At 40.6% G+C, this 25,561-nt stretch overlaps 1 protein-coding gene across 2 annotated transcripts in view; it reads left to right on the top strand.

Annotated features, from left to right (window-relative positions):
- The window catches only part of GLI3 (GLI family zinc finger 3), a 211,396-nt gene that overhangs the window by 5,283 nt on the left and 180,552 nt on the right, over nucleotides 1-25,561 (top strand). For both annotated transcript variants that reach the window (XM_075083707.1, XM_075083708.1), the window contains one exon: nucleotides 9,547-9,709. In XM_075083707.1, coding sequence (XP_074939808.1) covers nucleotides 9,586-9,709 — 124 coding nt within the window. In that variant the 5' untranslated portion in view covers nucleotides 9,547-9,585. The remainder of the gene's footprint in view (nucleotides 1-9,546; nucleotides 9,710-25,561) is intronic.

Raw genomic sequence — 25,561 nt, 5'->3', positions numbered from 1 at the left:
ACAACATGTGTCATGTTATTCCCGAGAGAACTTGAGCCAATTTTGTGCTTAAAGGTTATTCAATGAATGAAATTTTGAAAGCCCATTTGTCAAGGTACTGCACGGTTTCTGGTAGTTTTCAACCCCCAAATTCATTGTCTGCATGGCCCAGTCATTAGTCATCAGTGTATTAGTGCTGCCTTCAGGCAATGCTGCCCAGCACTTCTTCACACCATTATAGCTCTAAAAGTGTACTCTGCCGACTTGTAGAATTACTGCTCTGATTTCCGCTTGGCTGGGTTTGAGGTAAGTCCCCTCCCTACCTTCCAGCTCACTCTAATCCCTGCTTTCTTTTAAGTCTGCTTTTTAGGGGAAAACTTTCTTAAAGATTGTGCTGGCATCGTGCTGTGGTTTTGTTGTGGGATACGCTGTACGTATAAACGGTACCTGCGTTACCTTGAAAGTGTATTAAATTGGCTGCTGATCTGAAGAGTTGGTTTCTCTCTCTTTTTAAGAACAAAACAAGAAACAAGACAATACATTGATCTTAAAAATGCCTGCAAGATGGTTTAGATTACAAGGGGTCGACTAATTGGCATAGAAAGCATTTGTCTCTAAATACTTGCTGGGTGTCAGAACTGGTAATATCAGAATCCACTACCAAGAGATCTGATTGAATAATTTTCTTAGCTGAAGCTTCCACTCTAATGCCAGTTACTTTTTGCACTGATTACCAAGACAGTTAATACTTTTTTTTTTTTTTTTAAATGATGCTCAAAGTGCAGCTTCATTTTTTTGGTATCTGATGTTTAGGGCAGGACTAAAGAACCCAGCTAACCTTTTGGTGGTATAGAGCTAAACCTCCCCCAACTATGTCTGCTGCTTCGTATGATGCTCTGTTTTCTTTACATAGAAATGTGTTAATGTCAAGAAAATCAACTGCATGTAAAGAATACTTCATCCAGCTGCCGAGAGAATGACGCCTTCATTAGATAAGATGTATGAATACCTGAAACCGAATAGTCAGAAACACAGATCAAGTTAGTGCCACTTCAGTACAGCGTCTGCTGTTCCGAACCGCATATATTAAAACGAAATCCTAGCACTACTAATTCTGAACTAAGAGGATGTGGTTTGGTGTGGTTTTGCTTGGCTCTTCAGTCCACTATGGGTGTTTCTTCTGGGAGAATAAGACAGTTGTATAATGCTGTGATTACACTATTTGAACAGGGATAGTGGATTGCAAAGTAATTTATACTGCAGCAGTTCAGCGTTGTCCTGTTGCATTTTGTCAAGCTACAAAAACGTGAAGGAATCATGAGGAAGTTTTACTGCTACTGTGAGACAGGTGTAAAACCTGAAGTAAACTGTAAAAGCTGAAGATAAAGTTTTATAAAGTACCTTTCACACTTGAAATTCTTCCTGGATATATGGAGCTTTCCTAGCTCTTTTACGTGTTAAAACATCTGTGTTGGGTTAGAATGTGAAATTCTGGAAGAAGGCATCCCTTAACCTGAGAGTATGCTGAGGAGATAAACAGGCTTCCAGGAACGGGACTCATGATCAAAACATGGCACTTTCAAAAACATTCTATTTGATTTCTTTAATCTTGTTTTAAAATGCTAATTGTAAAATATTGAATACAGCCTTTTCTTCTTTCATTTGCATATCGTAGGTTGGAAACAGAAGGCACATCTTCACAATAGATGTATATTAAATATATTCTTCCTTGAGCTCAGTTCCTGTATAGATTGACATTGATATATAGATCTAGTTTTGATTCTAAGGAAACTTTCATCTCTTGGGATTGATGAGATAAAGCAAAAAGTGTGAAGAAAGTGGTCATGGCATTGGAATTCACGTTTAGCTCCGGTGCTCTAAATTAGAATATTTCTGCATTTTTCTGTGGCAGTTGTAGTGACTTCTTATTTGATGAACTAAAATCGTGGTGCAAAGCACTCCCGTTACAGACGTTTGCAGTTTGCTTTACCAAGCTGTTTGTCGACAAAGTGGCAAGAAGGGAAAGAAGAAAACACCCTGTATCATCACCATAAGTGCCCGAAGTGCTAGTAACAGTATCAGCAGAGGAAGTCATAGGGTATGTTATCAACACAGCAAGTCTTGCTGGTTGTCCTCCTCTCTGCATATTCCTGTCCTTTCAAATCTTGAGCATATAAATGCTCTGATTCAGGTTTCATAAAAACAAGTGTTTTACGGAATGAATTCACTGTGGTGTTGTTTTTGTTTTGGATTTGAGGCTGCTGAATTCCTGAAGAAAGATAGGGGCTGAACCTGAGCGTAGACTTGATAGGGAAGTTTGAAGCGTCACCACTCATTTTAATCTATTGCTACAAACAGCAAAGTCCACAGGAATTTTTTTTCCCCCTCTGTGCTAATTCTTTTGCAGCTAATCTTACGTTGACATAATTATTAGAGTTTCTCCTGCAGAATTTGAAGCAGAAGGACACATAGGATTGCAAAACAAGCAGTAACACATCTTGCACTGAATTTTTACACTGCAATATTAGGCAGTTTAGTTGGCAGGAGTTCTGATTTCTTAAGGGTAAGTGCCTTACCATTTTTAAACCTCCCTGCCTCCCCAAGTATATTTACAGGTTTGGAGACTTGAAAAATATGTGGCACTTCTCTATTTTTTACGAAATAACTTTTGTTCTTTCCATTGTCTGTATTTAGATAGTTTGTAAGAGAGCCAAATGAAGAATAAAGAAACCCAAGACCATGAGATTAAAATAACAAATGCTGAGATGCAGAGTTAATGACCTGGTTTGTTTGTTTGGTTTTGGTTGTGGGGTTGGTTGTTTTTTTGTTTTGTTCTGTTTTTTTTAATTTTAAAGTTCAGTTACTTACTCTAAAGACTTTTGATAATGAATGGATTATGAATTTTTATCTCAGAAGAGACACTGTATCTGACATGTAAAGCCACTAAGATGTCTTGTAAGTTCTGGCTCTGTATCCCCCAGCTTTGTGTTGCATGTCCCCAAACAACAACTGCTGTGAGGGATGGGCTGGTTGGATATGGACAGTTTCACCCAAATCCTTCAGAGATGATATCCGTTAAATTCTGTTTACTGGATAAGAGTCACTTCTTTCCTGGTGGAAAGCTTTTTTATTTAGATACAGAGTTTAATCTGTTGAAGTAATAGTAAAAACATTTAATTGGGGTTATACTTAACAGCTCTCTAAATGCTGTAATAAAAGTAGAGAATCTACTTGTAAGAGTATGTGCGTGATGGGTATTAAAAACAACTGAGGTGCTGCCTCAGTAGAAAATGCCACTTATTGATCCCACTATATGTGTATGTTTTGTTTTAAATGTTTTCAGAACTTTTGGCAATCCAGTTTATCTGTAGCAGAAAGATGTAAGCAAATGTAATTCCTCTGGAGTTGAGCAATTATTACAGTTGATCAGTAGTTCAATGAACGCCATAGAATAGTTTCTCACTTAGGATCTTAATCACGAGGATACTGATAGCACTGCTTTGCCTTAGCTGATTGCCTTTGTGTTTGTGATCCTGCATTATTGTTGCTACAAGCTATTTAACCTATCAGGAGCAGATCAGATCATCATTAACCAGGCTTTAGGTCTAGTTGTTTTGCAGCCTTTATGGGGGGAAGAAATCAAAGGAATGTAACACAGGAAAAGACAGCAGATAGTAACGAATGTGGAAAGATTGTATTAATACATGTTGTGCACTGTAACGGGGTATTTTTAATATCAAGTGACAAATCTGCCTGTTTCTATGAGAGCGTGCTCCCTCTCCCCCTCTCTCCCGCTCCCCCTCTTCCCCTCTTCCCCTCTCCCTCATTTTACTTTGCATTTCAAAACAAAATTAAGGTAAGTATGCAGTTTGCAACTAGCACAATTATAGATTATGCATGTAATTTAAATGGAGATAAGTATTGCGAATTATAAGATTTTTTTTTTCCCAACTTACAAGAGTTTTGTGTATTTATATATAGTGGATATAAGACTATTTCTTTGCTCTGTTCATACTGGTCTTAGTCCTGTTGTGACCAGTTGGCTCAACAGGGAAGAATTTGAATGAAATTTGCCCAGGAGTAGTTAATGGGGGTTGCAGAATTCTGATTTAGCTTTCTAACTGGAAAAACACAAAACTATTTAAAAAATGTACAGTATTTAGATTAGTTCCTGTAGCCATTATAAAAATGGTGAGGTGTACCAAGAGGTTAATGTTACACTTGGAAGACACTTAAAATACCTGAGCACTTGTGTATTTTTCAGCAAGTACTGTCAGGGGTAACTTTGTCAGTGTAGCTTTGCCAGCAGGTTTGATGGAAAGCAGTGCTGAAATCTAGGTGGGTTTTGGAAGTTAAATGTACCTGAATCAAGCCTGTATAAATCAATGTGAAATGGCTCCCGTATAATAGCATAAGATTGCCTTATGTAAATTCTGCATTTGAATGTATCTGAACAAGATAGATTTTTTTTTTATCCTTAAATAATCCCAAGGAATGGTGTAACCAGTTTTGATAAAATTGATAAAGGGTCCTTTATGGTTGAGAGAGACTGTAATTTCCTGATTGTTCTTCATGCCTCCCCTTGTGTTTTTCACTTTCATACAGTTGTGCTGTTCAAGATGTATTGTATCCCCAAAGACTGCTTCCAGTAGCGTGGATCAAAGTAGTACCTATGAACACCGTAACTACCCAGAGTCATTTTCTGAAAAATTAAACATGCTATGTTTGCTTGCACGCTGATTGGGGCACTCTGGTCGCTGATAGCAATCAGTATGAACTTCCCTACTGCTGATGTAATGATGATGAATGCTGTGACACTGCTATTTCAGACAGCTCTTCTCAGCGGATGCAAACCACTTGTTAATGAATTGAATACAACTACAGCAGCATCGAATAAAACAGGGAAAGGATTTTCTTTTTTTTTTTAAAAACCCAACACATTAATGATATCCCCTCAAAAAACTGTATCAAATAAAGGCAGAAGAAGGTTTAAGTTCACAAGAAACAAAACTGTCTAACTAGCAAATTGAGAATGTTAGATTCTGATTCCTGCCCAAGCACTTACACTGAAGCAAGTAGTCTTGTTGAAGTCAGTGAGTTTATTTGCACAAAAAAAGATTTGCATGATCTGGTCTTTAAAACTAACTCGCTCAATATAAATGCAATGATTTAAAAAGTATAATTCAGAGAGGAAAAGGAACATGGAGCTGAAGATTTCTCAGAAAATCGAAGTGTGTGTTCAGAAAGGGTCACGTTTCCTGCTCTTCCAGGCGGAGGGCTGCTCCACTGGTTTTGGTTAGTTGGCACTGTGAGTAAATGAACAAAAAGATTTTTTTTTTCTCCCTGGTGTATTAATATGATTATTTTTACTACTGGGGCACAGTTTTACGACCAGCATACATAGGGACTGGAAATTATATCACTTCAAATTGCTTGAAAGAATTTTTTTGCTTGAAATATGTTACCAACATACTGTTCACACTCCTTTTAAAAGAGAGTTTCCCTAGTTCATTCAGGTGGCGTGTTCCTAAAATTTTTGCAATCTAATATGCAATTGGTGAAAGTTTACATTTATGATTTAAAAAAAAGAGACACACCTGCAGGTAGGTTGGTGTTTTGAGAGGGATTAGGTTTAAAATGGGGATCTGGAATTAATTGTGCGGTGGGTTCAGGCTTTAGGGAAATTACAAAAGGTTCAAGCATGGTTGAATGGGGAAAAGCCATGAATGTTTGCTTTCAGGAAGGAATGTTTATCCCTCTATTTACCTATGAAAGTTCAGGCTTTTGCCCATATACTGTTACAGAATTTTCTTGCCATTCATATGCACATGGAGATGCTGGATAGCCTAGAGAAACTAGCTTTCTGGTTTTTTGAAAGCAGAGCTCCTTGCTGTGGAATAGATACACCCTGTCTTGGGCCTGGGGGCAGGAACAGGGAAGTGACTGACCCACAGGAGAGCTGGGGAGAGCCGTGTACATCATCACATAAACCACTTTGTATTTTAATGTGAGGCTGGCTGATTTTCAGAATGCTTTTTGATAGGGATTAGCAGCCAGTGGAAAGAAATCTTCACATCACCCTGGACTTTTTTTTTTTTGGTAGACTGCAATTCTCATATTTCAGTACAACTTCTGAGAGAAAATAAAAATCACAGCCAAAATTAAGGGGAATGATTCTAGAAGATGTGTGTCTGGTTTGTGTTTTCAACTTGGCCTTAAGTCTGTCTTCAGGAAAAAAGAGATTTTTGGGGCACCATATTGATTTCTAGTTGACTGCTTCCGTATCAGGCATGCTTGGCAAAACATACCAAAACACATGCCTCTAATTATTAGTCCTGCCATCTATCCAGGCTTTCCTTACTCTCCCAGCCATGCATATCACCATGATGTGCTGCTGGAATTCTTGCAGATGCCCTTGCCACACGTGTGTGGGTTGGGAGCAGCGGAAGGAAGGCATGGGAGGAAACGTCTGCAGTGCCGGGGCCATCTGCTCGTGGTGCAGGGTGTAGAGCTGAGTGAGAAAGTCTACTCTTGCTGTGTTCCCTCTTCCATGCTGACATGAATAAAAGCAGATTTCTGGACATAAACTAAGCAGACATGAACCAGAACAGGTACCAAGAGCAGATGTTTATATTAGCTCACGGCCAATTCTGCAATTTTCTGACCAAAAATTCTCTTTAAGCTGCCACTTCAGGCCTGTGTTCTGTACCATTGTTCAGACTAGGTAGCATAAAACAGGAAAGTGATAGAAGGTGGTGGGAGATGTGGAATTATGTTGCCTAGTCTTCACTCCATTAAAAAAACCAACCCAAAAACACCAGAAAAATCTTATTGGTAGGCTGTTGGGGAAAGAAAAAGATAGCCAAGAGAATGGGTAGATGCCAGTCTGAGCAGCCACATGTTGCTCTTGAATTGCATATGATCCAGAGATGCTTTTTAGGACATTAAAGCTGTGCTAACTCCTTACAGTACCTTTGTCTCCTTCCTTTTCTGAGCAGTGGTAGGATCAGGCTGTAACGGAGGCACTGTCCTGCCATGGTGGAGAGGGGAAGGAGGTGCAGATAAATGAGGGCTCCTGGGTTACATCTGCACAGATACCTGCATAGCAGGAAGTGGTGGAACCGGTGTAGATACCTGTCATCATTTCTGTGACCTTTGTCCAAATATCTCACACCACTCTGCTGGCCTTGTGAAATGGGGGCAAATTATGTGGTTTTTTCCTTTCTAGTTGAGTAAGGAACATTATTGTTTCCTTTCCTGACTTTTAGCCAAAAGAATCAGGCTTGTGAACCAAGAACAGAACAAAATGGGGGACAAATTCTGCAGCTTCCCCTTCCAAGATCTCACACAGTCAAACTCTTTGATGTAAATGTAGATGTTACCTGAATAACAGACTTGGCCCTTAAAAGGCAAAACAGGAGGAAAACGACCACAACTGAAAATATACAGCTTTTAAAATTCCTTCAGAGACACCAGAAAAAATTGCTCTTTTCAGAGATCATTAAATAACTTAAAGGAGGGTAGTCAGAGCACAAGAGGATACATTGAAGGACTTGCTTACGTGGTGGCTGGAGGCTGGGTAGAGGCAGATTTTGGTATTTACGTGGCCAGGGCTGTCCAAAGAAAACAAGCACGATCTGGTCAGTGTTGGGTGAACAGCGTGGCAGCATCCTCCCAATTTCTGCCAACACAAGGGACTGAAAGCCTGATATATATGATAACTGACCAAAGCTGTGGATGTTCTTGCTTGAGGTGTGCAAGGGGAAAGGGGGAGAAGCATATGAGAAATTTGGAAAGGTGCCGTTTACAAAGCTCGTATGAGGTCTCTCCTCAAGGAGGTTTGTGCATTGCTGGGTACAAGTGAGGGCTATTGCAAGTTGAGTATTGTTGGTTCTCTCCATATTTGAAGACACCGGACGTTCCCCTTCATGTTCTGGTGGGAAGTTGTTTTGCAGATCACAATAACATTTATAGCACTTTCACAGGTGGATCTTGGAAGTACTCTTACAAGTACTCTGCCATGGCAGGGAGAGCTTTGTTATTCCTGTTTTATAACAAGAAAGGATCTCAACAGAAGAAAAATGCCTAGCTGAAGGTTGGACAAGTAGGTCAGTGGCAGAAAGTTTCTGATACCTTGTCCAGTTCTCTGGCTGTACTGCCTAGCTAAGTAATGATTCATTTAGTCACTGGGCTCTTCTTTGATCCCTACTATATAACAGTGAGGCATTGGAGTGTTTTATTGTGCTATTAAAAAGAACTCCTACTAGGGAGGTGGGAAGGGGAAGGTTTACTAGACAGCTGTGTTCATGATGAATTGGCTTTGTAGCCTTTTTTGGGGTTTTGGGTTTTTTTTGTTTTTTTTTTTTTTTTTTTGGCCTGTCAGAATAGGGGAAACAGGTTGCTAATGTAATTACACTTCATTATAGTTTATTTTGTGGCTTGTCTTGAAGCCTTTGGTTTTTTAATTCATTTAAATGTTGTTCTAGAACAGTGTGACTTCCTTCTGTTTCAGACCCCTTTAGCTAATGACTCCAGTGCTGCTCAGAGCTGAAAATGCTCTCTTTATTTATGACTATTTTTGTTGTTCTTGCATAGGATCTAGGATCATGTTCAAACTACTGAAGTACCCAGGTACTTTGGTTCTAAGCATAAAGTGTGCTGAATATTGATGATTTGTGTAAAGCTTATTTGAACAGGCTGGCATGTGTCAAGTTAAGCTGTAGAACAGCGCTTGGAAATGCTTGTGGTCTTCAGAGCCTAAGATCCCTGCAGTCTCAGATCCGTACCTGCAGGGTGTGAATACACTGCTGCACAAGCACTGTTACCCTTTCAGAAGCTTGTGGGTTTCTTGGGTTTATGTCAGGAATGTCACAGCTCTGAGAAGTGATCTGTGGGGTATAAAATGAATGTATCACTGGAGATGACACTGAGAACATCCAGGAAATGCAGAATAACCAGACACACACCTCTGCAGTGTTTTCCATTTTTAGCATTTTCATGCAAAAGAAAGTGATCTCATTATCTGCCACTAGTAATGGTATTTGCCTTTCCCTGTGGTTTTCAGGGTGTTGCTCCAATGCACTTTTGTTTGAGTTAGATTTCTGAACAAACAAGGTGAGAGATGTTTACACGAGTAGGACAAGGTGTAGAGATAGACAGGATAATTCTTGCTGCAGTGTATTCGGGTAGCGTGAATGTTGAAATTTAAATATTTGGCTTCTATAGTGAACATGAAGTCTTGATTTTTTTTGCGTTGTTCCGGAGTGTTCTGGACATAGGAGAAAAATACTGGCTTTTCCCCCCTGGGACCATTAAAACCCTACCGGCTTGAAAAAAATGAACCTACCCATCAAGCAGCATAGTGGTTTGGGATGCTGATTCTCTCTAAAGGCAAACATACTTATTTTGGGTGTTCCCATTTCCTTAAATTCCTCAGGAATTCATGCATGCAAACATGAATTGATGGGCATCCAGAAATGGTCTGTGGACTGCTAATTCAGTTGTGCTGCAGGCTCTTCTTCAGGTGAGGGGTTCACATACTATTTATGTCTCTCTTGTTGCATTCAGGTATTAGTACAAGGAGAGCTGAAGTAATGAGAAGTCATCATGGAGGCGCAGTCCCATAGCTCTACCACGGCGGAGAAGAAAAAAGTGGAGAATTCCATCGTGAAATGCTCCAGTCGAACAGATGTCAGTGAGAAAGCTGTTGCCTCCAGCACAACTTCCAATGGTGAGTAACAGCAGGGATTTACTAGCATCCAAACCTACAGTAATTTTATGTTCACTGCATTCCTTGTGAATTGAGCATTTGCACCTGGATTAGTGTTTGTTCTAAGGAAAGGCTAAAGAAAACTAACAAGGCGGGGTGGTGGTGGTGGAAAGTGGTAGGATACAATAAGGCCTGTTTTGGCATCAGGTGTAGTCTTTTTCTTCCAGATGTTCTAATTTGAGATGTAAATGTGCTAAGTTATTTATTATAGGAAGTTCCTGTTTTTGGTGTTTTCGAAATTGTCTTGATTAGCCTGGCAGGGCTTGTGAGTGCTTTGCATTTGGCCATTGAAATCTTTTACACGAGTTAGATAATTAGTTATTACAAAAGAGACAGAAGTAGCTCTGTCAAAATTAATGGCAAAGGTTTTTTTCTTCTCTTCTTTTACAAATAAACTTTCTCCTTGCAAAGAGCTGCCCCCACCTACCCAAATTTCTTTAATGGCCAGGGACAAAACATCAAGAGAAGAGTGTATCCTCCCGTGAATTCATTTCAAAGTTGTGAATGTACAGCTTGTAGATCGGCAAAACTGGAGTAGTTTGTTTAATTCTCCCCAGAGATTACCTCACTTGACAATTCTACATATTCTCTGCCTCCCTGGAGAGTGGGTAATCCCAGGCCTGGCCCTTTCATTGTTCAGTGTAAGAGGAGGGCTGAGTGTATTGGTCCATGCTAATACAAAAGTCCCTTTGCATTAGGAAAGAAAATAGCTTGAAAAGGTGTGGGCAGAGTTTAGACCTGTGGATTTTGGATAGCGGCAGATTGTTGGTTTTTGCAAATCAGTCTAATAATGACTAAATCCAGAAGATGTCTTTCTGCATATTTTGGAGTCCTGCTGTACTCCTGGCTAAACATTTTCTGTTCACCCTTTCTGCTTCTATCATGCTCACTCATCTGGGCTTGGGGTCCAGGTCAGGTTCTCACTTTGATATATTGAAGAAAGGTTTCTGCTTTCTTAAAGAAACATGTGTCTCCCACTAGACTAAAGCAGAAAATACATGAAGCCTACAGCCATACTAGAGGGGGATCAATGTGGGTCAGTAAAAATTATATGGCACATGTCCCAGTATCCTTCTGTGTGACTGGACTTCAGATTCAAAGCAAACTCAGCACCTGCTGACCTACTAGTTGGAGATGATCCCCACGAGAGTATAGAAACTCTTGAGCAGCTATGGAAAAAGTTGCATCAGTTTTTTAAGGCATATGAAATTAGATCCTCAGCTGGTGTAAGTCGGCACAGATCCGTTGCTGTCAATAGAATTACAGTGGTTCACATTAGCTGAAGAGCTCCCCATTGTTTTTTTGTTTTTTTTTTTTGATAATAGGATTTTCCACATTGGCCCAAGTTTTCAAACAGACATGCACTTAAACATGTATACGTATTCTTTGATGTGTCAGGTTTTGTACACAAACTTGATATTGGCACATACCTCTGACTGTTTGGGCTAGCTTTAACATTATCATTAAACATTTAGATTTAGAGGGCTAAAAATAAAGCCTTCAAGATGTTTTTGCCTAATTCTGACACTGATTTACCCTGTGGTCAAATAATTTGCTCTCTCTATTCTACCTATCAGCTTTAATGGTAATACTAGTTCTTAACTACCTGCTTCATCTAGGTGGTGTATTACTGCACGCCAGGGGCATCAGACTCCCAAGGGCTGGAATTATTCTAAGACTAATGAATGCCTAGAAATTTTTGACATTGGTATTGTTTCCTATGAATGGAATGAGGTGCTAACATAGTACACATCCTGGGGCCTGAGGCTGCATTTGTTAAGGTAATGACAGTGACCTTTGTTTTCAGAGGGTAAGGACTGGGTCTTGCTAGTCTTTGTATTTAGGGAAGTCATCAGGATCGCCTAAGTTTGGGTTTCTAACCAACCTTCATGTATAACCAAGCAGACAACTTTCCAGAGATATAGGTTTGGGCTTCAAAGGGATAAAAAATTCCATTCCTTCCTGGATATGAAAAATTTCCTTTTAGTGTAGAGGCTCCATGGAGCATGTACCAAAAAAAAAAACTAATACCAAAAGTTCAGGAACTTAAACATGAGTTCTACTGTTGCAATGTTTTAAAGTTTTGCTTCTTGTAGATGTGATTGTCGTGATAATGAATTTTGGTTACAAGAACCAATTTTGCATGAAAGCTGGAGCTCGCATCGCATTTGCATCTTTTGTTCTTTCATGCTGGTATGAGCATTACTACAGGAACGTCATCAGTTGGTATAAGAGCCACTCCTACAAAACCTGCAGCTTTTGTTGATTCAGTGGCTCTTTTTTGCAGAGGGCTGTGGTAATGTTAAATGGTTGTGATTTGCATTTGAATGCTCTGTTAAACAAGGTAAGGTACCCTTAAAAATAACAAAAAGGTAGAATGATCCTTGCTGGTTTTGTCAGAAGACTGCTGTCATTGCAGAGCAACATCGGCCTATCATACCGATATCACCTCCTAAGCATGCCTAATATCAGTGCTTCTCTCCTTCTGCACAACACATTAATTGGCAAAGTTTGCAGCGTAACATGTTCTTGAGTGACTTCTGTTGGAGGTGTGATGTAGAAACTAATATTTTCTCAGTAGCTCTGCTGTCTTCTGAAGGAGTCAGAACCTGGATCATAAATAGATTGAAAGCTGTAAGTTACGGGGTGTATGCAAAGCTTTCAATCATGAAGAAACAAAGAAAATGCCATTCTTTTCAACAGCTCCCAAAAGTGAGTAACACACCCAGTATAGCAGAATCTATGTTAAAACGTATATTGAGTGTGGAAAACTTTTAAATCGTGTGATGTGCAATTGAAGAGCCTGGTGTATACCTAGGTGCAAGGGAAAGAAAGTGGAAAAGGTGACCTGGAAGGGCAGCTCATGTGTTAACCCTAACTATGCAGTGCAAGTTACGAGGCCCAGACTTGTGGGTGCCCCTTGGATGGTACCACCTGCACTGTAGACTCAAAAAATAAGCAAGCACAGGCTGTAGTTTTAATGTTAGCCACTTCTGCTGAGTTCCTGTCATTACTTAATACACAAAAGACTTCTGCTACACTCACCTAACTACAAACTGACTGTATTCCTAAGATGCTTGCACTGTGTTAGATAAGGGCCTGCCAGTGTTTCCATTATAAACCCCTAATTTCAGGGATTTATAACTAAGCCATTAAAATGTGCTCCAGGCCGAAACATGTGGCGAAGGTCTTAGTGCTGGAGCAAATTAAAACTTCTTTTAAAATCCACGTGGTCAAAAAAGTAAAAAAAATAAAGAATTGTGATAACTAACAAAAATCATCGGTACACTTTGATCCCCAGTGGGACTTTGTAATTTGGGATCACTCTTGCTTTGTTTTGAATTAATTTTGCAGGCTTTTGATTTTTTTCTCCTTTATGTTTCATCTTGTGTATCCCAACCAAACTGAACACAGTTTGCTAGGACACATTTCTTTGCAAATTGTTCCTTTTACTCCTCCTTTGTTTGACTGCTATATTTACTGCTAGGCTAATATCCACGTGGGGGAAGGCTGCTAAAGAAAACTGCTAACGGAGATGTTAATTCACAGAAGGCTGTATGAATAAAAAGTTTGGGCTAGGGTATGTCACTGGTATTACATTGGAATAATGAGGCCAGCGTCCCAGACCATGTTGCTACCATGGTGCCGTGTTGTCAGGCCTTGTCTTCTCACAGGCGCATCCCTGCCACTTTTCTGGAGATGAAGCAGTAAGACCCTGTTCCCTACCATGTCAGTGCATGGGTTTAGGTCATCATCCTGAAAGTTGCTGCATGCACACATAGGTTTCTGTCAAATTGTGCAAGGAATGGCTTTCTGAAGACAAGTATCCATTGATAAACTCATTAAAATTAGTTCTGTGCTCCCCTTGGAGAGCCTTCACCTGGCATTTCAGGTCACGAAACCTGCCTTGCTAGACCTCCGTTGGATAATACAGTACCTCCTGTAATTTCAAGTAATCCCAGGAATAAAAAGAAATCTTGAGGTAGATGCTGTAAACGTTGCAGGAGTCCACATGGTGACCTGACTTGCTGAAGTGTAATGAACGCTGACGGGGAGGTTTGTTCTCGGCTGCTCCTCCATGCTGCTCTGCTGGCGAGCTCCAGGGCTGGCAGGGCGAGCAGCGTGCCTGCTCCTCTTGCAGCCTGGCATATGAGCTGTCACTGAGATCAGCAGCACGCTAAGTCGATACGTCAGGCTGAGCACTGCAGTGCCGGAGCAGAAAACTGCTCGCTCCCCTGCCTGCGCAGCTGTGCTGCCCACGCCTGTGCAGTACCCTCCTGCACCCCGGCACGGGGAATTGCCAGTCCTCCTGAGTCCCAGCATTGCAGTAAAGTCTTGAGCTCCAGTCCAGCAAGTACTCAAGCGAACGCCTCGGTTTAGGCACAGGAATAGCTCTGTTGGCCCTAATGTGGGTATTTGCATGTTTACAATTAGGCAGTTGCTTGAGTGCTTTACCAGGCTGGCTGCTTCCACTCTATGCTCTGCTTTGTAGGTGAATCAGATTTATTGTTAGAGTACTTCCTAAGAGGCACTGACCAAAAAAACCACACGCTAACCTAACACAGCCCTCAGCTATATGCAATTTATTTTTTTTTCACTTGATCCGTAGCGTGGATATAATTAATTTTTTTTGCTTTATTTTCTAAAAAGTACAGGGAATTTCTGTGAGGGCTGAATTAATACTTTTACAAGGGAAAGCTGCACTTTGCAGCATTGCTTGGAGAACATTAGGAGATTGTAATACCGTGTCCAACCCTGATTTATTTACTGTTTGGCTTGTGAATTTTGTTGATGACTAAAATGCTTTCCTCTTTTGCACATTTTGGCTCTAAACTGATGTTTTTAATGTTGCATTAAAACAATGCAGTTATTGTGTAGGGACTCCTTCAGTGTCTGACAGGCAAGCACTTATTTTCAGTTTGATGTGTTTTGTCTAGTTTTTGACCCATGAGCTTGTTCCAGTGTAATCTGATATTGCTTATTAACCTATTACTCTGCCTTTAAAAAAAAAACCTAATTATAAACGTATGTAGGTTGTGGACTTGACTACCTTTATCAGGATCAGATAGTTATTGAGAACATACTTTAAAGTGATAGAAAGCAGAAATTATTATCTTAATGATGATGTAACTTAAAACCAAGCTTGATAGATGAATAAATGAGAGGAAGTTCATGCATCCACTTTGATTCTTTCAGAAGAAAAGCCAGCTTCATCTGGGTCTCCTTTTTTGTTTTTCCTAGAAGTTCTTTCAGGGTGAATGTGGGAAGTGTTCAGCAGTCTGCAACCCAGTAAGAGTCACGTTTCCTGTTTAAACTTTCAGGTGGTTGTCCTGCTGCTTGCTTTCAAGCTCACCATAAAATAGGTGTTAATCATAATACCCGTTTTTGGCCCCCTCGTTGGACTGATGTGCACAGGGTCCCGTTGAGAGGTCAGGGTTCAAAAGAGGTTGTTAGGTATCAAGAAACATTGTACTATTTAGCGGCCTGCAAATTGAGTCCTGAATTGATTATATGAGACCTCATTCTACAAAATGATCAGGAGATGCCCTCCTCCTGAAATCAAACGGGATGGAGGGGCCCTCTTCACTTCTCATTTTCAGGTCAAGGAGGAAACAACATCCTGTAGTATTAGATATTGGAAGTGATGACTTCAATTTGTAGGTTTTTCTGGAGGTTTTGTTTTTCAGCAAGGCAAATATTGCAAGTAATTCTTATCTGTAACGGTGGCATACAGCAGCATGAGAAGTAAGGCTAGAATGGTCACATGTGGTAGTGCAGAAAAGTAAGGACAAAGACCTGAACTTGTAAGGTTTTCCTTACCCTTCTGTTCTAATCATTGTGGCCAGGTCCTAAGAGGATAAACTAAAAAGAAGTACCTATCGCGGGGGAGCATAGTCTCTCCTGGTGCTTGGAAGTATTTGAAGCAAAAATATTGGTTGTAATTAAGTGGGGACTGCTAGTCTTGGTATATTGTAATCTGACGTGAGTAGCTGATTAAATATGTGTTCATTCGGAGTAACGCACACGTGATCCTTTAAGCTTACTAATAAAATTTCAGTTGTCAAGTTAGGGTTTATTGTAAACTGTAATAACTCGTTCTGCCTGATACTATTTTCTAGTGTAGTTTGTCAGCGAGCCAGCCCTACCTTTACCCTGCTCTAAAGCCAATGATCTGCAAGTGCAATACAGTATTGCTTCATTAATTCTGCCTAGATTTCCCTCCTTTTTTCCCCCCCTTCTCTCCCCTCCTTGCAGTGGTTAATAGCATAAGGGATATTAAATGTCAATCCTCCTGTATCCCTTTGCAAGTTCCAGAAAGAGATGATTGAGTGGCTTATCCCTGCAATCACTGTAATCAGTAAGTAATGACTTAACATCCTGCTGGATAACACGAAGTGGAATCGGGAGAAAACATTAGTTAGCAGCAGAAGCTTGCCACCTGTACAGGGTGGAGGTTAAATTTAGGGAATTATACACTGGGGATTTTTTTTTCCTGAAAAACAAACAAACAAAAAACAACCCCAAAACACCCAAGCAACCATCTTAACATTTTACCTGGGTTTTGAAATGGAGTAAGAATTGATGATAATAATAAAAAGGTTTTAAATGGGTCTCTACAGTATGGCAACGGTACCATGCTCAATAGCTCGTTCTTTGCAGGAGTCCAGTATCAATCAGACCTTAAAAAATTCAGGCTGTAGCCAACAGTACTGGGGAGGGGGAGTAACCAAGAGGTTTGATTTTTAGTAGGAAGAAGGCTCCTGGCAGCTGAAGCTTCAGTGATATTGTTAGCCTTCCAGAAAAGGGCTCACTAACTACCGTTAAGTCCCGGTCTCTGGGGAAGATACCCTAAAAGAGAAAGGGCCTCCTCATGACCTTGCACCGCTGTGCCAGCATGTGCCACTGAAGTGGAGAGGCTGCACGGCAGCGTGGCAAGGCTCTGCAGCAGCACTGCTGCTCCAAGTGATGGCACCTTCCTCCCAGCTGCCAGAAACGGGTGTCAGCAAACACATGGGTGCCACGCGGCTGGGGAGGATGGGAAGGGCGCTAAAAAATAAAGGTAGGAAACCTCTCTCATCCAGACGGTTTTCCTGGGTCCTGAAAAAAGACTGGGCTTGGGAATCTGCAAGTGAAGGAGCTACACGGGATAGATCTTCTTCTTAAAGTAAATAAGAATTTTTGAAAATCCTTCTGACTGACTTAAAACCAGGCAACCCCTCTGGCAGGCATGGTATTTGGCTTTATGATCTGAGCTGTGTAAATTAAGGCAGTTGAAGTAATTAAATTACTTCACAGGTTTTCAAATGGCATTAGTATTTTCTCTTCTAGATGTTTTCTATTTTGTATCTGTCTCCAGTTAAAAGGAAATAATCAGGCGTCAGTGTTGCATTTGATTATATCCCTGCTCTGTATGTTTGCCTTTACCTCCCTCCCTCCCCCCCTTTTTTTTTTTATTTTTTCTTTTCCAGAAGGTATAAAACCGTAGCTTCTTCTTACATAGAATTTTTTCCTAAATACATATGCCAATAAGTGGGAGAAGTGTGCTTAAGGTATGGTATGTGATTATGTAAAGAAGGTACTGTATTAAAACTACGTTCTCTGTATTCTTTCCAAGCCATATCTCATTATTTTGGGGTGAAGGTGGGAGGGGAGGGAGATGCATTCTTTTGCCATCCCAACTAAGAGTGAATGGGATGGGTTTTATTGCTGCGTTTTTTTATTTCCCATTAAAAGTCTTTGCCTTTGATGTATACTGCAAGTGGTCACAATTTAATTTGCAGATTCTATTTTTGTTCGTAAGGCTGGCAATTCAGAAAAATGTTGATTTGCTTTTAAATGTGATCTGGACCTACAGATGAATGCGTATTTCAAGTGTGCAGAGGCACTTTGGAAAAGAGAAGTACGCAGGAAATACTGGGTTTTGTTCAGATGGTTTCCAAATTCGTAAGCTTTATGGGTCAGATTATCAAAAAGCAGCTCCTAATCTTGTGCCTGCAATCAGTTGGAGTCTTGCTACACAGGAGCTATGTGTGCACATTCTTTGCACATGCCAACCGCTTAAAATATGCTGGTTTCCATGCATTTAGTATAACTTTTCATGCATGTTCCACATGCAGCCAAGTGGAAATGTGAAAACTTAAGTCCCACACGTGCAATAGGTTGAAAATGTACCCAGATATCCCAGACTAAGGGGATTTTTTTTTCTGCTTAATAGAACAGTTTTGTACTGATGGGAGTTTTTCCTAAGATGAGACAATAAATTGCTGAAACTTAGGTTAGTATTAGGAACTGTGTCTTCTCTCTCTCTTGCTCTCTCCTCTCTCTCTGGCCCCGTCATGTACTTGCTTTTCTCTTCTTTTCCAGCGCAGGGGTTCATACATAACAACAGAGGATTTTGTAGAGAAGTTCCTTCTGGGCCTGACCAGTATTGTATTCCCGTCCTCCTTCCTGGTCTTTTTCTTTTCTTTCCTTCTTTCTCTCCTTTCTCTGCTCTCCCTTTTTTTTTTTTTTTTTTTTTTCCTTTCTTTTAGTTTCCAGAAAGTTGAGTTCCATCCCAATTATTAAATCTTCGGAGACCATTCCCACATGGTTCTGTAAATGGTAGCTTCATCCTGAGTTCTTTCATCTCTTTTCCTGCTCTCCTGGCTTGACAGTTGAAAAGGTCTGACTGTGCCACACAATGGTTTGATTGGTTTCTCTAGGGGAGGCTTTACCCTGCCTCATCATTCGCCAGGCAGGTGGACCAGAAAGTCTCTTGATTCTTTTGTTGCCTCTCAAAGTCCGAGGTCTTTGACTGAATAAATCCTCCGTCATGGGATAATTTGCTAAAAGGAGACTGAAAGATGTGAGAGAAAAGCCTCACTACTTGGGTGCTGAATTAATGAAATAACTGGGCCTTGGAGTTTGCAATTGAAAAATAACCAGGAATGCAATGGGTGGAGACAGGCCTCAGAATGCAAGCCCCTTACTTCCCCATAATAAACTATGAGAGCTTTAAATGATATTGCTAAATACGTCGGCTCGCCTGGCCGCCTCCGGTTATTTGCATTTGCAGCCCTGTTCGGCAGGGGAAGCCCGAGCAGAATAAAAGCCGTTTTGGTGCAGCGCCTAGTTAGTCATTAGATTATTACGAGGGGCTGGAAAGAATTCCATATGACAGAACTAGGGTTGAGTTAACACAGGACGAAAAGTAATTTACAGATAGGCTGTCCTCAGCCATCTTCGTAGCCCCTGATAAGGTTTCATTTCAGAATGGATAGGCGACATTTCCACTTACGGGCCCATTCTGCGACACCTGTGATAACAGCTTCTGGATCCTAATTGAAATTGGTTTCAAAATGGATTTTCACTTTTCTCTGTCTGTGGAAAATATTGAATGGACTCAGAGCTGCCACAGAGAATCCCAGACCTTGGAAAATGGAGCAAGAAGCCAGGATCATCTTTCATAACTGTGTCGATGATATGACAGTTTTGTTATCTGTCTTATTAATGAAATCATTGATCACCTGATGAGGGAGATAATAAACTACATTTTTGCTGCTGTTCAGGAAGCTCAATTAGATTTTTTTAAGAATACAGATGGGGGAAAACCAAGCCAAAACAATGAAGTGAATGATTTCAGGTCTATTTTCAACTTTGCTTTTCTTGAAGATTTTTAGACAGAAGAAGTCTCTGAGACTGTAAAATGCTTGCTGCATCTTGAGCTTTTTGAAAGGAAAAAGGAAAAAAAAAAAAAAGCAAACCTGATGCTCACGTTAAGACTTCGTTATTGTTTTTCATTTTTAACAAACCGCACTAAGTAAATAACACTTAAGTCCTAGTAAGTGCCATGGAAACTCAGATGAACTGAGAAACAATGGAGCTCAATTTTAGCTGAAGTGGGATTAGTGATCTGAACTCTCTGAATGCCCTGACGTGGACAAAGGCCGGTGCTAAGTGTAACGAATGTTTGCCATGATGCTGGTCCTCCTGAAAATTATTTCTTCTTTAAAAGTGGACTTCAGCCTTTAGTTGTTAAAGCTGCTCAGGCATTTTGGAAATATAAATTCTTTTTTTTTTGTACTAATGGACTTGAGAAGATTTTTAAATGCAAGTAAACATAATAAACCGCCTGCTCAGGATAAAATGCATTTGCAGGCTTTGAAAATAAAACCTGAAAGGATTTTGAGATGTGTTGTTTCCCTGGCTGTTTCCTAATTATTGGGGAAAGAGACAAATCTGTTGTTTGTGCTTGGTTGCTCTGGAATGCACGCTGTATTCCTTGAGGAAGGTGGGAAGGGATAGTTTTTCTGAAGAGGGATGCCGGTGACTTCTCATATTTCACTGTGAATTGTATCCTAGGTGTTTCTTCAGTCCCTCCACTGGTGTGGGTCAATCTATCCCCCTTTTTAAGCTTGAAAGGGGAGCTCTGATCAAAGGCTTGAATGATGTCACTGATCTCTGGTGATTGATTAGGAACAGAAGTTCTGGAGCATTTTGCATGTCCGCCTTTTCCTTATCACTTCAAATCCATTAGTGCCTACCCGTTAGGGTAGCTTTCAACCAGGGGAAAAATAACCCATGCACATATATATATATATATATACACACACACACACATATATATATATGCCCTCCATGTATATGTGTATGCGTACATAGAGAAAAGGAATAGGAGGGTGTACAGGCTTCATGGTAGGAGTTATAAATGTATTTTTCCTTAATGTAAAAGGGAACAATTTTTATTGGTCTGTGTTGATACAGGGGATACTTATTAATTGCTAAACTCTCAGGTGCAATTCTCCTCTGTTCTTCTGCAGCAGCTCTCACAGATTTAAATCCATGTAGGTCTCTCTTGTCAGTGGGTTTTTGGCTCCTGTACCTTAATTTGCTGTAGTTTACCCAGAGAGGAACCATACCCCTGCTTGTAATTTCTTTGCTGTGCCTGTGATGCACGTTAAGATCCACTGTGTGTGTCAGTGGCTTAGAGATATATTCTAATTAGAGATTGAAAAAAAAGATTTAAAATGTACATCTCTTGAAATCTCAGAGTTAGCCAGAACGTATGTTAACATGTTAAGAGAAAAGATCTTTTGTTTGTAAAGGAGGAGCAGTCCTCTGACTCTCGGTGGTGTGGGAGGTGGGGCAGTGGGGTTTACTCGTGCACATAAGGGTGGTGTGTGTGAGCAAGCGGTATAGGACTTGAATCGGACTTCTTTGTGGTATAGATGAGGAAGATGGGTGGTGTGAAGCTGGAGTCTGTTCCTAAATATCCCTCTTCTAACAGCATATTGTGATTTAAATGAGGAAGGTAAAAACTCTGCACAGGCTTTAAAAATCTTGAGTTAATTAATTATTCTGGTAAATTGAAGCTTTCAGTATGTAGGATAATTCAAAAATGTTAATGTTATTTTTGTGTATCTCTTTTCCCCTTTCTTTTTGGTAGGTTGGCTCATTTCTCTCTCTCTCTCTCAAATCTCCTTCACTCTCTCTTCTACTGTTGTGCATTTCACACCAGGAGATGACAAGTCTTGTGATTGCAGCAGAGGCAATTGAAAGAAAATAAAAAGAGAGTTCTTTTTCTCTGGTGCTGGCCCATGAACATACCGTAAAAATTGGATTAGACACACCTAGAGTTGGGATTGATTGCATCTTGAATAGGAAATTAGAACATCTGAAAAATTCCTTTTTGGATGGAACAGAAGCACAAGAAGGAAAAGTTGGATGGAAACCAGAGAAGAACTGTAAATCACTATTAAAGTTACTTCCTATGGTTTACCATTGGCTGTCAAAGAAAATTGCCTCGGGCTTGTTTATAGCTAATTCCCTTTATAGAAAACTTCAATTTCTGGACCGGCCTCTGAACGGGATTGATAACTCTGTTTATAAGACCAGGATGGGTATCTAAAGATAACAGATAATGCAAATGAGCCTTTTTTTGATAAGCCAGGGAAGCAATTATGGATACAACTTGGTTGATGGATTTCAGAAAGTCTTTTCACAGATTATTGATTTTTTTTTTTTTTTTTGCATTATAGTTTTCTTAGTGGTGTTAGAAAAACAAAATCAAAGTCACTTGAATAGAACTGAAAAGATGGAGCGGCTGATACAACCAGCTTTCCTACCACTTGTAAACATAGCGAATCAGATTAAAAAAATAAACAGGCAGTCCTCAGCCTTCTCTGGGAGAAATAAGTTTTGATAAAAATGTGTGTTTAATATTCAATTTACAGTTTCATCCAAAGTGTGTAAACCTAGATGTCCAGTGGGAGTTTACAGTCCGCTCCAACTTTAACTCAGATAAAGCGCTCCTCCTAAACTCTCTTCCTGCTTTTATTTTTGAATTTGTATTTCTGCTGGAGAGGAGGGAGGCGGAGGCTGCACCCCGCAAGGTGTTTGAGGCTCTCTCCCCAGGGTGCTCAGCACCTGTGATGATTAAGCGCTTAACCCTGGGCTGATTTTGGTGCTGACTGCAAGGTGTAGGTTGCCGTGCGGAGCGGGGTCAGGAGGCGGCTGCACTGTGTGGCACGTTTCCCCCTCAGCTCCATGGATTTTCCCATTGGAAGTGCCTGGGAAGCTGTGGCTTCTCACAGCCAGGAGGAGACCTCGGTGGGGATGGTGGCTGCTGAGCAGGAGAGGGGAGGCTTGGCTTCCCCACCTCAGCTGTTTGGCTTAGCTTGCTGATAGTCCAGCCTGCTGCTTCTGCGTGTTGCACCCCGTGTGAGGAGCGTGCACGTTCCTTGCCCCATGGTGTTTGTGGGGCTGCCCTGAGGAGGCAGATCTGCCTGCTCCCTGCAGGCCAGAGGACATCCAAAACAGGGAGCCTGACTTACAGGATCCACAGTGAGACCGGGGTGAAACAAAATTAACCCCATAAAAGGTGCATGATAAGGCGCATTTGTGGTCATAATTTTGTCTTGTTCTTTAGTGGTAAGACAAAGCTTTATTTCATTTAAGGCCTCAGTCCAAAACTCACTGAAACGCTGGAAGGATTTTTAGCAACTTTAACTAGTCCAGGCTTTAAATATTTAATCTCATGTGTCGCTTCCCAGTCTCCTTACTCAAGCCATTGTCTTTTAGTTGATTCCCTTCAGTGGGACATCTGGGGTCCTGACACTCTTGATCACTGAATTACAACCTTCATCTCTGAAACTTGAGATAACTTCTCATGAAGCTGTCTCAGGACCTAATCCTGGAAATGTGCTTTCTTTTGCAGATGTCCTATTTGAAGGCTCTTCTGTATCATCAGAAAAAAAAGAAAAAAAATTATGACTTAGTTCCCATGCAGTTGTAGTAATTAGAGTGACTCCTTGTAGTTTGAACTACTCCAGGTTTCAGGGATTTGGTAAGATACGAACTTTGCTTCTGTCATGAAGCCAGTGGCGCAACTGCCATTGACTTCCACTGAAGCAGCATGTGAATCCTTTTATTTATTTGATATTTAAATATTCAGTCACAAACTGCTATAGAACTCTTGTGTTTTTCACAGGCGTTTTCAGTGCCTTCATAGCGGATCACCATCTCTCACTGGAAAGCAAAACTGAAAACAGCACAGTTTTGCTTAGAGAATTGCCAGACTTCTAAGCTGTTATCTGAACATTATTTTAAAACTCCTTTTCTGAATGTGTGCATGATGAATTATTTCTTACCTTCAGAGACTTTTGGCTGAAGCGTTAGAGTGAATGGTCATTGGCATCTTTAAAACTCCAGGGTGGGTACAGGATCACAGCTTCTCTCCCAGCTTCATTCCCAACATTCATCCCAATCTAAGTCAGTGCCATGTTTTCTACATATTGGTCAAGGAAAGATATTTATGATGGGTTTTATTTAATATTTTCAATTTGATGTGCATCAGCATCTTCTTCTGACAGCCTCCACGAGCTTAAAATGTCTGTTCCAAGACACCACTTAATTTGCTGACATGATAGATTTTAACGTTGTATGTATAAGAGCAGAAACAATTTAGAAGTCCTGTTCTCAGCTTTGAACACTTTCTTTTGATTGTTCAGAGGATAGGGGAAGGTAGGTTGGTTTTGCTGTTTAAATTCCCAAAGACCTTTTCTTCAGTCATCTAACGTAAATCAGAATTAAAGCCTTGCATACGTTTCCTTTGGCACCACAAAATTAATTCTTCTTTTTCTCTGAGAAAAAAACTCAGTGGGAAGGATACCAAAGCATCTCAAGTAATAAAAATATTTCAAGGGAATGTGATTTATTGCTGCATTTATCTTCAAGGCTCAAAACAGATGCTAAAAATAAGCCTGCTCTTAAAAAACAATAATTATATCAAGTGAATAAGAACCACAAGCAGATATCAAAAATTCCACCAGGTGTTTACAACAAAGGGGGAGAGAGCAAGAGTGGAATAAAGGAAGAAAGGCAGGACCTAAAGGAAAAGGAAGGAAGGAGAAAAAGAAAGACAGAAAGAAAGAAAGAAAAAGAGAGAGAGAGAGAGAAAGCAAGCGCTCTGTGCTCCTCTATGGTGCTCTCATTTAAACAGATTTCAGGTGAATTTTTTGGTTGTCATAGTTGGACTGAGAACATGTCAAAAATCAGTATTTTAGCATTGTTAGGCAGAAGTCGTCGTTTGTGGGACCACTACCTTAACTGCAGAGGTGTAAGAGCAGGTGTGCAGGTGCAGAGTAGTTGATACAGAATAATTTAAGATGAATTTTCATGATAGATGAAAGTCAGAAAAACATTGCATTTCAGACTCCTTAATTATGGAGAAATATGTTACCTTTAGATGTAAATGTTAGACAAGAAGGGAGAGCAACGGAATTTTGTTGTCTGAGTGCCTGAACATAGTTTAGGCTGCTGCTTTTATGCTTGCATTTTGGCCAGGCATACTGTGTTGGATTTACGTCACTTACCGTCTGACATGTGTAGGCTCTTTGGGAAGTGAAGGCAGAACCTCAGCCCGACACAAGAACAGAGCAGGAGGTGGGCACCGTGTTGACTGCTGGCTTTTTGCAGTCCCAGATAAGTCAGACTCCCTGGCCGGGCGTCTGTGTAAGTGGGGTTGCTTTGAGCTTGTGCTCGGCAGGGGTGTGATGGGCATCCCTCGTATCTGCAGGTCTCAGGCGTGGCCTGGCTGTATGCAGTATTGCCTTGTACAGATGCTTCTGGATTTCCAGGAATCTTGGCTGCTGTGGACACCAAATCCTTGGCAGTCTGGTTGTAAGAGCCCCCTGTCTTGCAGGATTAAACTTATTTTAATGTGGAATGTACCTAAACAATGAGAAATTTAGAGGAATCTAAGGAAAATCCTTTATTTTGTTGGGCTTATATTTTGTTTTAGCAATAAAGAGAGCAGTGAAATTGCTTTTCCTTGGTTCTGCTGGAGGAGTTGCAGAGGGCAGCAGTGTGTCTATCTCAGGCTACCCAGCTGTAATTGAAAGGGAGAGCGTTCAGAACTTAGCAACAGTTAATTCTTCTTCAAAATCTAAAGAGTCTTCGAAGTTTGGTAGATGTTATCTGAAGTAAACACAAGCCACGAAGAGGTATGAAATGATCTCACTGAAAATCTGTTTCCCAGGTTTCTGTCCCTTCAGGTTGTAGACTTCTCTTTTGCTTGTTCTGGAGGTCAGGCAGGATCAGTTTCCAACCTGAAAAGTGAGACATAAAAATAAAAATGTGCAGATGTTGCAAACAACATGGTAACACTGCTCATTCTTCTGTTGCCTTCTCCTTGATAGGTTCATCCAGCGTAAATTCTTTCTTAAGAGGTCAGCAAAGAGTGTGAAGTTGGCTCGTGTGACTATTCCCAGTGATCCTAGTGATCTCAGTTTATTACAAGGAATGGAGTTGAAAGGGAGAGATGGAAGGAGATTC

This window comes from Phalacrocorax aristotelis, chromosome 2 (assembly GCF_949628215.1).
Source record: "Phalacrocorax aristotelis chromosome 2, bGulAri2.1, whole genome shotgun sequence".
Classification (NCBI taxonomy): Eukaryota; Metazoa; Chordata; class Aves; order Suliformes; family Phalacrocoracidae; genus Phalacrocorax; species Phalacrocorax aristotelis.
Note: the sequence above shows the minus strand (reverse complement) of the source record. Positions and strands in the feature narration are given on the sequence as shown.